The following is a 12,343-nucleotide window of genomic DNA, read 5'->3' on the forward strand; positions in this document are numbered from 1 at the left end:
CCCTAAAGCATCAAGTGCTGTCCACGCTATGCCAGTGATGCGGTGGCGCGGCTGTAAATAAAACCCGTGAGCTGCAAACAGATCTGTGTGACTGAATACATTAACATTAGAAGCCCTACTGTGAGGAAAAAGTGGCTGGCCTCATCAACAGCATAGTGTATTGTACACCTACCACAATTTGTACATTCTCAACCATATTCGCCACAAGATACGCACTGTTCATATATGAACACATCTTGGATTCACAATTTTCGACCCTTTTACAGGGCCAACCTGGACTTCACAGTCTCCCCAATAACGCGGAATTTTAGAGTTAGCACCTGCCAACACACTAACCGCCTTATCTTCCATCTTCCACCTTTCTTTTTTCCCTTTTTCTCTCTTTTTTCACCCTCTTCTTTCACCCTCACCTGGAGTAGCATGCCAGGCCCATAACCAGGCAGACCTCTCATTTATTCATTAAAGTCTCTCTCTCTCACAACATGTACACAGAAGAGGCACCTATACCACAGTTGGCAGGTGGCAAAGTGGAGAGAGGGAAAACCCCCTCTCCATTTGAAGACAGAGGCTGGAAGGTGGTTGCCACGGGAGGCACCCCTTCCTGCCCCAAAATGACTCTATAAAATTCATCATCACCATCATCCACCCAACTCTAATTAACCCTCTCCTGAGCAAGCCGATCCCTGCAAAGTTCTTAACCTCATCCAGCCACCTAACTTTCTGCTGCTCCCTACTACACTTCCACGCCCTGCCCAAGCCCATTTCTCCCTCTTGATTTCGATTAGGATGTCATTAACCCTAGTAGTAAAGTTAGCAGGGATATGGTGGCCGCAACTGGCGAAGGACAGGGTTAATTGGAGAGACATGGGAGAGGCCTTTGCCCTGCAGTGGGCACAGTCAGGCTGAGAAGGAGGATGATGACGATGTCATTAAATGTGCTTGATCCCTGACCCACTCTGCCCTCTTCCTGTCTCTTAACTTTAGATATATAATTTTTCTTTCTATAGCTCGCCGAGTTGCAAGAGAGCCTGGTCTTGAAAAAAAAAAATTTTTACTGAGGTAGTCACAGTTATGAAATCTTCAGGGAACAAGCATTTTTGTGCGCAGATTCTAAATATGTGATTTAATTTCATGCGCAACAATTCCCTGTGCACTTTCCTTAAGTTTTTTCTGAAGAGCTTTCAAGAAAGTTTGCCGCAGGGTACGTGCTAAAATGCATGCCATTGGGTTCTCTTGGCATCAAGGAATGCAATACGGGTAAAATTATCATCCTGTCTATTATTGAGCTTGATTTATAGGATTTTGAAGTTGCCACTACAAAAATGTGAAGAAGAGTTTGTATTCCTGCATCTGAAGTGGCGGTTTCAACACCTTATAACTCAAGCTCTATGACAGGCAGGATGATAACTTCACTCTCATTACATTTCTTGATGACAAGAAAACCTAATGGCATGCACTTTAGCAAGTTCTCTTTGGCAAACTTTCTTCAAAGCTCTTCACAAGAAATGTGCACAATAAGAACATAAGTGCTCAAGGAATTGTTTTACAAGAAATTCAATGACCTATTTATTATCGGCATGCAAAAATAACATGTTACCTGAAGGTTTCATAAGTGTGACTACATTAATAAATTTTTTTTTAAAACCAAGCTCCCCGTTAAGTTGAACACATTTCATTTGCCTCCACGTTTATGCCCCATAGGTGAGTACTGGTAAGATACAGCTGCTATTATACTTTTCTCTTGAGGAACATTGGCACCACTCATGATCTGAGAGAACCTGACAAATGCACTCCACCTCAGTCTTACTACTCAAAGCATTTCACTCTTGTGATTTGGATCTGCAGTCACTACCTGCCCTAAGTATAAGTAAAATATTGTACAGGGGGAATTTACAGGCAAATCACACGCAGACACAAGATATATAGTGTTATAACATAACAAGTGAGGCAGATGCAACACACAAGGCAAATGCAGATCTAAAGGAAAAGCAGTGGTCATACTAGAAGTGTGAATCTGTGTAAGATGCACAAGCAACCATAACGTAATGCAACAGCAATGCAAAAAAAAAAGAGCATTATAAAAGTGAAGGACAAAGATTTAACCCTTTGAGGGTAGAATTATTTTGAAGAAAACTTTCCCAGGTGGTCAAATTACTTTATTGCGGATCTTGAATCTACAAAATGTATATAATCGAGAATAAACAGTAAAAAAAAATTAGGAACAGTACTTTGGTGACAGCATCACTCACAACTGGAAAATGTTCAATAGAATAGAATAGCAATGGTGATAAGCAAGCTAAGAGCAGCACCAATAAAGATAGAAATCAACTTTCGCCGCCTCTGCAAAACAGTGCCCACAAAGAGAAAACACGTTTCGCGCGACTCCGTTGCGATCCCGCGGCGGAATCGGAACCGCGTAGGCGCGTTGCCACAGAGGGTGAGAATACCTCGCGAGCAACGGTGATAAGCAAGCTAAGAGCAGCGCCAATAAAGATAGAAATCAACTTCGGCAGCCCCTGCAAGATAGTGCTGACAAAAAGAAAACTCAAATTTCGCACGACTCCGTTGCAATCACGCGGCGAAACCAAAACTACAAAAGGGGTGTTGCCACAGTCTGTGCCGCCGCGCTAAAGCTAGACATAAGTTCTGCTTATCTCCGTAAGAAGGCAGCACAAAATTCAAACACTTCTTGTAAGTCCTAAGAGGTGGCAGCACCCCCCAGTGAGCACGCATTGTTCTTTTGGCGCAAAATTTCAAACGGAAGATCGAAACCGTACCCGTACGGCAAAGACCTTGCGGGACAGAAAACCGCCGCCGTACATATACATACGGCAAAAACCTTCAAAGGGTTAAGAAGTCATGATGTCGTTTGAGAGATGTTGGCAAGGTTGATCTTGAATTGGTTGATGGTTACAGATGGATACGGTAATGTTGGCAAGATAATTCCAAAGAGCAATGGCACATGGAAGTGCGGATGAAGTGAAAGCAAGGATTCTTCCGTGTATGCAATTTATGCTGTACTGATTATGTAGGCGGCATGAAATGCATGAACCGCGAAAAGCATAATCAAGCCAGGGGCTCGAGAAAAATGGAGATGGCACACGTGACATGAACCGAAGAATTGATACGTCGATATTTTTCGAGAGGCAACACTTCTGAAATGTGTGCAACATTATTATGCAAAGCAAAGCCTCTGGCACGTGAACACAAGCAGCAGCGGCTGCTCTCACCACCGGGCTACTGTTGCTTTGTGTTTTGTGCTGCCGAGACCTGAGCCTGTTTACCCTTCCTTCGTTTCACTCACTCTCTCAGTGCCTTCTCTTTCTACATTCACAGCCACCCTTTCCATTGCTGGTGCACCCCAAGGTTGCCAGAAAGTTGGCCTCTTCTATCAGCTTGCTTGTCTCGTTGTGAAGCTTGCTGTAGCTATCTTGAGGAGCAGAGCAGAGAGCGTACGTGAGATGTGCTCATAAACTAAGAAAGAAAAAACGCGTTATATTCGCGTAGGCAGGGTGTATAAGAAAATATGAAGAGAAGAAAGGAGGAGATGAGGGGCAATTAAAAGCAGAAAAACCTAAAGCTAACACATCGTGATCACATAGTGTTACGCTCCCGTAGTTTTGCCACGCTTCTGCACTAGAATTTTCATCGTTTTGCACGATACAAATTTGGGATTACACGAATATTTTTCATGACCCCGTGAGATTCATATCATGGAGATTCTACCATACGTGGTGGAACAAGCAAAAAAGAACGCGAGCACCAAAGAAAAAGGATCGCTCGTTTCTCTGGTGCTCATGCTTAAACTTGCTGGTTCCATCACCATGGTGGCCTACATTACTACCCTCTTAATCCCTAGCGGACTTGGTACCATCAGATCGGCACTGATGGACTGGGCATCCTCCCTGGAAGGGGCTAACATAGAACACTAACACGGCACTGAGACAACCACACAGAGAGCACAGGCACATCTGTCACATCATCTTTTCGTATGGCTGTTCGAAACAGGGTACATCTCCAAAAGGCACAGAGGGACCTACAGACCCCCCCCCCCCCCCCCGCAAGAACCGGGTGCCAGATCAGGGGGCGCCTGCACCCACCCGGTGGGCGTCCAATGGTGGGTTTCGAACCTGCCACCTCCCACATACAGGCGGATGATCAAATCATTTCTGGCTTCACATGTGTTTTCTGGCACTCTGTGTCCAGTTTAAGGTGAGTACAGCTCGTCCAAAGCGTTTGTTTGTTTTCCGACAGATGGCAGTGCGGACAATAAATGGCTAGAGTCACTCGGTAAGTTTCCAGAGTATCGTGATCCTCCTCTCCCTGCCGCCAGATGTGGAAGCTTCATGGCTGGCTCTGACTGATGTTCACAGCACTTTAATTTCACCTATGGTTCCCCGAGTATGCGCCTTTGTAATTTCATTATTATAAATTACAAATTAAACTTGTAGACAGGTGGCACAGCTAACTTCGGGTATTACAGGAACAGACTCACCATAAACAGGAAATAATAATTTTTGTAACTGACTGAAGCAACATCCTGCGTAAGGATATGGGTCTTAGAGGAAGGCCCAGAGCTTTTAGAAGCCCGCTGTCCTATCAGAAGTCCCTACAAATCACAATCATCACTGTTTTGGCAACATTAGGCCACGGCAGCCATGTTTCCAAAAGGAACGCATTACTCAAAACCTTATCCTGTAACTGTACAGATGACCAGTTTGGTACCATTTTCGAGAAAAAAAAAAATGCGTCCATTCGTTGGTTAAAGCCAGTATGGCTTCAAGCCTCGCAGACAGACAACACAGTCGTGGCCACAGTTGTTCGCGCACCTGAACACAGAGCAGTACCTTGTGTTGAACCTCGTGCTCAATCTCAGCTGACATGTTTTGTACGCCCACAATGCACGCAACACGAGGACCAACTCTCACTGAAAGCTTGCTCGGGTGCCTCGAAGTATCCCCAGCTCCCCAAGGTGGCGTCATATGGGTCGATATGGACGAGGTTTCCCTCTCCGCTGTTCTCCTCTCCAGTGCTCGCATGGGACGCGGGAGATTTGAACTCCGTGCTTTCAGTTGGTGATTGCGCCAGTGTTTTAGCCAAAATTGAAAAAATAACTTCACAGACATGATCAATGAGTCTACTTCAGAACCCTAGAAGGTTAGCAGATTCGAAAACGGCCTCAGTACCCCTTTAAGCGATGCGCCACTGCCCTGCGATGCCAGGTGCTTCCACCGGTGTGGCTTGTGTGACCCAGGTTGCTCTTCCCGAGCACCCTCTTGTGCCCAATTATTAATTTAACTGCCACCTGTCATGGCTGTCAGTTTGCTCACCATCCGGTGGGCATGTTGTGATAACACCACAAGGTCACATGACATAGGTTGCTTCTCCAGGGATTTTTTTGCTAACAATGCTCCCGCTGACGCCGCCGCCGCTGGATTTTGTGCAGAATGGGAGCTTTAACGCCATCGTGTTAAAAATCTTAGAACAGTTAAGAGTGCATAACGTGAATGCTTCAGCATCAGCTGTGGTGTAAAAGCAAACCGGAGGACCTATATTCCTCAGGTCTGAATACATCTGCCAAGGTATGCTGAAGTCTCCAATGAGAAGCACGGGACACGACCTGTATCAGGAAAGGAAAGTGGCACCGTGCGCCGCACCACGGTCTCGAGGTGCCCTCTGCACACAGGGACACAAATTAGCACTAGCACTGTGTGCCATGGCACGGTATGGTGGCATCCTCCTGGCGAACCAGCGCTTGTGAAAATGCCGACGCCATGAGACTGAGGAAAGAGAAAATGGCACTTGGTAGCTCACCAGACGAGGCAACTTGTTCTTCTGGATGGCCTTCTTTGCCTTGGCTGCAGCCGCCTGTGCCTGGTGGATTTTCTCTGCAAGGGGGACAACATCATCATCATCAGCCTGACTATGCCCACTGCAGGGCAAAGGCCTCTCCCATGCCTCCCCAGTTAACCCTGTCCTTCGCCAGTTGCGGCCACTGTATCCCCACAAAGTTCTTAATCTCCTCCGCCCACCCAACTTTCTGCCGCCCTCTGCTATATATGCCTGCCTTCCCTTGGAATCCACTCCGTTACCCTTAAGGACCAGCGGTTATCTTGCCGTCGCATTACATGCCCTGCCCAAGCCCATTTCTTCCTCGTGATTTCGACTAGGATGTCATTGACCCGCGTTTGTTCTCTCACCCACTCCGCCCGCTTCTGATCTCTTAACATTACACTGAACATTTTTCTTTCCATAGCTCACCAAAGATGGAAGACTCTTTCTTTTCTTTCAGGCATGCATTGGGCAAAGGGATGCATGCGTGCATTCTTTCCACCCGCTTCTGACCTGGACCACAACAGAGAGCTAGGGCAACAGAGTTACAGCCCCCCACAACAAACACTGTGCTGAGGCATAACCTGTCTTTCTCTTTTGCTGGTTTGGTCACTCTGCTCAACCCTGCCCCGAGATGAACCACACTGCGCTTTGCCCAAGAGCTCACCAAATTCCTCCTCGGTGCGACAGCGGTGCAGGTAGATCCACAGCTTGCGGTTGACATCGTACTTGACGCACGGGTCCTTCTCGTAGTGCAGCCGGTCCAGGGCTCCACTCACCACTGTGTGGATCTGGGGCAGCCAAGGTGGAGGCGTGTCAGGGCCTATAAGCTACTACCACATTTTGCCCCCCCCCCCGTGGTCACTGCCATGCTCCTCAAGTCATGCTCCAGCCTTCATGCACTTCACTGTTACAACCTCAATCATGCCAACTGGAAGGAAATGAAAATCCCTTGAATTTTATTCATTTGTTTGTTAGATACTGGAGACCCTTGGGTCCAATCAAGTAGGCATCAGAAAGCAAACAAATAGTAATAAACAAGTGAAGAGGAACAAGTATGCAGATTCGAATTTGTACAAGTTTAGTGACTGTGAGGAGCTGCTTGTAACACATCGTTCCCGTCTAATATTGTGCAAGGAATAAAGAAAAATGTTAAACATGTCAGTTCCGACATTACAAGGGCCAAGGACTCAGGGTGGTTGCGTCTTGTGTGCCTCGTAATCACGGGGGCTACACTAGGGGATGAGTCCATTGCAAGCTTGCTGCTGACAAAGAGTTAAAAAAAAATTATGCAGAGTTTGAGCTAAATCGGAACAAGGGGTTGATGTACTGGAAATGCGTTCAGCCCACGATAGGCCTCTTTGGGCACTCATGTTACTGCTTGGTGCTCAGCACAGTTGATAGACTGGTAGTGGCCACCAAGTGATGCTGTCACCCCCTCGGTGCCCCCTGGTCGCCATTTCCCTGCAACGCTGAAATACAAACAGCCTCTCGTGATGGCAGGAGCACGAGAAAATGTGCCCTGTGCGTGCTTGGCAGCTCACCGTAGGTGGCAGGTAACAACGGAAAGCTGCATGTGCAAGGGTATTGTGATCACTGTGCACTGAAAGCTGTCACGTGATCACTTACCAGGGCCACCACTGTGCAGCACCACACTGTTGGGTCACTGCTTGAATTGCCTGTTGCATGTGCTAGTGTGCTTAAACTGCCACTCATTTTCTCCGTTCAAAACCAGGTCCCGTCTCTCATTGCGCAAGGTTTTGGAGGTGACAGAGAAGTGTAGTATACTACCTGGAAGTTGCAAGATTAAACAGAGGAAAGCACTAGGCACGGGGTGGCACAGCGAAGGACAAACAGGGTGGAAAGGCAGTGGAACAAAGGTTGCCAGAGTGGGAGCCATGTGTGCTGGAGCTCTGAGCTACGTCACCGCCAAAGTGTGACAATAGCACAAGCACATGCATGAGGCTGGAGACCCAAGCGCATCAAGCGAGTGGAATGCTTGCACATGCTACCAACCCTCTCATGCATGCCATTTGTGGGAGACTCCATGCAGGCACTAAACAAGCCCCGTGCTGAATACCCCACCTGTTGGTCACTGGCCACGGCCAGGTACTGGGAGTCCTTGAGCAGCTCACAGATGTCAGCACGCGTGCCCTCGCCATTGGGGAGCCGAGCAGCTGCGTCCCGAACTGCACAAACCAAAAACCACAGGTGTCTGCACGCATTCTGCCATGTGGACTTCCTGTGACCTCAGTGCATTTGTGAGACAGAAGAGAGCAGTCACAGCGTATTTTGGACAGAGCAACAGTTGCGTGGAGCAATAAATCAAGTCAACCCATTTTACAATTTGGTAAGGTGCCCTGATCATGGCGTCACAGGCCATTAGTAAAATGGGAGCATAATGCACCGAACACGCCGAGATGCGACACTCTCCCCAAAGACACACTGACATGATCTATTTCATACAGCGCACGAACTATGCTAATATATGCTGCATTTACTCGCACAATGAACCCACTTTCTTTCCAGAAAAGGTGACATCCATTTGGGGGAAGGGTTCATTACATGGGGAAAAAAAGTTCCCACAGATTACTTTGCGGCAGTTGAAACTTCATATAAGACATCAGTCCGCCGTCCGCTCGCCCGTCCATCCTCACCAAAAGCATGCGGTCAGCTGCATTCGTGTTGCCAAAGTTTAGCATAATTCGTTTCAAAAGGTGTTTGCTGTACTATGGCGCGATCCAACGATTTTGTAACAGACGACGGCACCAGCCAATCGCAACGAGATAAAGCAAACATGCTGAACACTCGCCCTGAAGGTCAGTCAGGCGCTCGTTATTTACACGAAGTTAAAAAAAACTTGCAGGAAGGTTACGAGTGCGTAAGGTGAATGCTCAAGTGTTCGCTGTGGTGTGAGAGAGGTTAGGCATTTTTGCTCCTGCTCTGGGGCTTGCCCAACTGAATGAGGGTCTGAAGGTTCAACTTTCTCCATAGCATTTCACCCTATAGCATTTCAGTGTACAGAATCTTTTACAGCGTTCTGGTTTAAACTGCTACACTCACTATCAGACACCAGATACTCTCATCTGAAAGATCATTGCCGCGAGTGTGGGAAGGAAAATGATAAAAAACAGAAAAAGTGCCGCCCTTTGGTCACAAAAACTAAAATTTTGTTCAGACACCGGGATAAATTGACAAGGGAGATTATGGAAGCTTATTTCATATGAAAGAAGGAATCACAGTGTATCAGGCAACCTTCTTTGGCGTTAGTTGACAAAGAAGTATGTATTGTTTTTAGATAATTCGTGACTTGCTTCACTTCGGTTTTCAGGGGTGCTTTTGTTCGGAATTCACCACGTGGCATATTGTGCGTTTGATGGTCTTGATTCCGCTAGACCAATGCTCGTTGCTCTGTTTGTTCACGTGATTGTGATGTATATATGTTTTCGTTTTTCAATAAAAAATTCAGTTTCGAGTCAGCGCTCCTCTTTGTGTCCTCTTGCTTTGTCTGTCGTTTTGTTTCGCGCTGTTCCCTCCCACGATACTCCTCTCTAATGCTTGATTGCTTGCCAGCTTTCTAAGTATACATGGCACGGCCAGGCGCCGAGCAAGCCCCTGCCGCTTCTGTCGTCTTCTTGGCTGCACCACCTCCACAGGAGCTATCGTCACAAGATAAATGTGTCGTGACGTTGCCAACGTACAGCATCCTGTCACATTGTGAAGATCTGCACTGTGATCAGGACGCGAAAACAAAAGGTAACACTTTCAAAAAGAAATGCCCCGCTGCGCTGGCACAGTGGTTACGGAGCTCGGCTGCTGACCCGAAAGACGTGGGTTCGATCCCGGCTGCGGCGGCTGAATTTCGATGACGGCGAAATTCTAGAGGCCCCTGTACTGTGCGATGTCAGTGCACATTAAAGAACCCCAGGTGGTCGAAATTTCTGGAGCCCTTCACTACGGCGTCCCTCATAGCCTGAGTCGCTGTGGAACGGTAAACCCCAATAAACTAACTAAACCAAAAAGAAATGCAACTTCTCAATGACACAAGTAGGGGGTGGGTTCATTACGTGAGTAAATACAGTATTCTGTTTAAAAATTTGCTGTTCTGTCCTTTGACAGGCATGCAACATTGACACGAAGCCGACTAAACATTTATGAAATGGATCCACTGCTGCGCCCTAGCGCTAGGAATGCAAGAAAAAAAAGAGATGCGCACCCAAGCAGGGATAAGCTTGGACAGCCAAGGAGACATGAAAGCTCTGCAACAATCAACTAGCGACTGCAAGTCCACCATGCCTCGTTTCTGGAACAAATCACAGCTATACACACCTGCAATCAGAGTCCTAACCAAGTTATGCCAAAGCTTTATGCCAAAGCTTGCACCCGCTAGCATACGGTCAAGAGGGTCTGAACTTCTCCTGAGCGAGAGCTGTGCGCTGTGTGCATTGAGAAAGATCCATCAGTCTTCTCTGGATGCCATTTTTGACAAAAATTCCACCCCATCAACGATATTTCAATTCTGCAAGAAAAACAAATAATTTTTGTGCCCAGTCATAAGGAAACCATCACGCATGTTGAGAAATGCGATTTTTGCAGTCGATGTCAAATGTATGAAGCTTCACCACATGTAACGGTAGCAAATTTGCCTAGTATCCTACATTGTAGGATAGCTAAGTCGGAGTTGAGAAAATTATTTCCACTAATAAAAGGATGATTCTGAATTGTCAAGTGAAATAAATGCTTCATATCAAAAAAATATTTTAACTTTTTTTTCCAATTTCTGCAGCTTCAGCATGTCCGTTTCCCAAAGCAACGACAGGCGTACAACCTAACCTAAGGAGGGGAAATGCAAGAAGAGGGGTGCCTGCAATCCACCCCTAAAAAATTTGACCATTTTCTAATCTCAGAACTCCATTTAACTTGAAATATTTCCTTTGTTCTCAAGTTACTGAGGGTTACCCAGCAGGTGTGGCCGCAGCGCAATAGAAAGCATAAGCTGTCTTGAAAAGGAAATGCAAGTAAATAGCTATCTCAGCAGCTAATGAGCTTCTCTAACAAGACTTCTTCTGTGAAACTCCTAGTCACTCAGTGGCAACACAAACACAGCGAGAGACCAGTAATAATAAAAATATGAAACCTTGCTTATAAAAGCAGGGCAGAATGGTGGGCCTGTTGGTAAGGCATGTCAAGGGAGAAAACCAGCCAAAAAAGACGGAAACACAAGAAGAGAACGACACAGGACAACGGCTGGACTAACAACTGAATTTTTCATTGAGTGCAGACCGCCAGGTAATCACCACGCATGCGCCAAGGCAACACTCAAACATGATCACGCAAATAATCAAATTCTTTTGCCGTTAATGCTATCGATGCAGTAGATGTCCCGGAAAATGTTCCCCACGTTTCGCAGATGTCACCATCCTGGGCTGCGGAAAAACACGGAAGGCTTGTGAAATCTTTGAGGTCTTCCAGATTGCCAAACATGGTGATGCTTGCGTCAGCTCACCATCGATAGCATTAACGGCAAAAGAATTTGATTATTTGAGTGATCATGTTTGAGTGTTGCCTTGGCGCATGCGTGGTGATTACCTGGCGGTCTGTACTCAATGAAAAATTCAGTTGTTAGTCCAGCCGTTGTCCTGTGTCGTTCTCTTCTTGTGTTTCCGTCTTTTTTTGGCTGGTTTTCTCCCTTGACTTGCTTATAAGAGACCTTTTTCACAACAGACAAAATCTCCTCGCCAGTACCTGTCTCTAGCAAAAGGGTTCAGCTGTAGCATCCTGAGACGCAGCGAGAAAAATGTTCGCATTATATTCGTGCCTAGTTTCCGAACACAACCCGAGATACATTCCGAGACCCATCCTGTGAAGAAAGAAGTTCGCCTTATATTAGCGTAAATACATTCGCATTGAGGAGCGGAGCAATCCCTGCGAACACGGCAGTTTCTGCTGGGCAAGCTCACCGAGAGAGAGAATAGTGACGAAGGGCGGCCGGTCCGAGACGAGCAGCGAGTGCTCGCGGGCTTTGTTGACGCCGCTCTCCTTGCCGTAGACCCCCTTCACCGGCCCCACTACTGCCTCGTAGCCGTGCACCCGGAAGGTGAACGCCCGGTGGGGGTTCTGGTACCGCACGCACTCCTGCACACATCAGGAGAACACTCTGCACGGGCACAACGAAGCAGCAGAAAAACAACACAGGACCGTGTTAACAGGGGATGCAGCTTTGAAATCCCCGAAAATGGCCACGAAATTGATTTTTTGACAATCACTGTATCCACATGTATGCCTCCTTTTATACCATTGTAGTCCCACAGTTTGACCGCTGAAATCAACCGGGAACCATTCTAATAAAATTGCTTCATGAAGCATTGCAGCTGTGCATAGTGGGGAAACTCTCAAACGACGGGCGTTTTTCTCTATTACGGTTATCTGCGCAGACACCCGCCTTGTGGTGCTGATTTCCTTTATGACTGCTTTACCTAATTTGACCACATTTGTTTTGTTGTACTGGAAC

General features: G+C 46.8%; 1 protein-coding gene across 7 annotated transcripts in view; it reads right to left on the reverse strand.

Annotated features, from left to right (window-relative positions):
* LOC149338341 (nuclear factor related to kappa-B-binding protein) overlaps nucleotides 1-12,343 on the reverse strand; it is an 83,359-nt gene that overhangs the window by 12,520 nt on the left and 58,496 nt on the right. For all 7 annotated transcript variants that reach the window (XM_089547610.1, XM_089547611.1, XM_089547612.1 and 4 more), the window contains 4 exons: nucleotides 11,793-11,967; nucleotides 7,918-8,021; nucleotides 6,500-6,623; nucleotides 5,815-5,888 (listed from right to left, as the gene is read on the reverse strand). In XM_089547610.1, the coding sequence (XP_089403736.1) occupies nucleotides 5,815-5,888; nucleotides 6,500-6,623; nucleotides 7,918-8,021; nucleotides 11,793-11,967 (477 nt within the window). The remainder of the gene's footprint in view (nucleotides 1-5,814; nucleotides 5,889-6,499; nucleotides 6,624-7,917; nucleotides 8,022-11,792; nucleotides 11,968-12,343) is intronic.

Source organism: Amblyomma mixtum, chromosome 6 (assembly GCF_055824585.1).
Source record: "Amblyomma mixtum isolate Tamu chromosome 6, ASM5582458v1, whole genome shotgun sequence".
Classification (NCBI taxonomy): Eukaryota; Metazoa; Arthropoda; class Arachnida; order Ixodida; family Ixodidae; genus Amblyomma; species Amblyomma mixtum.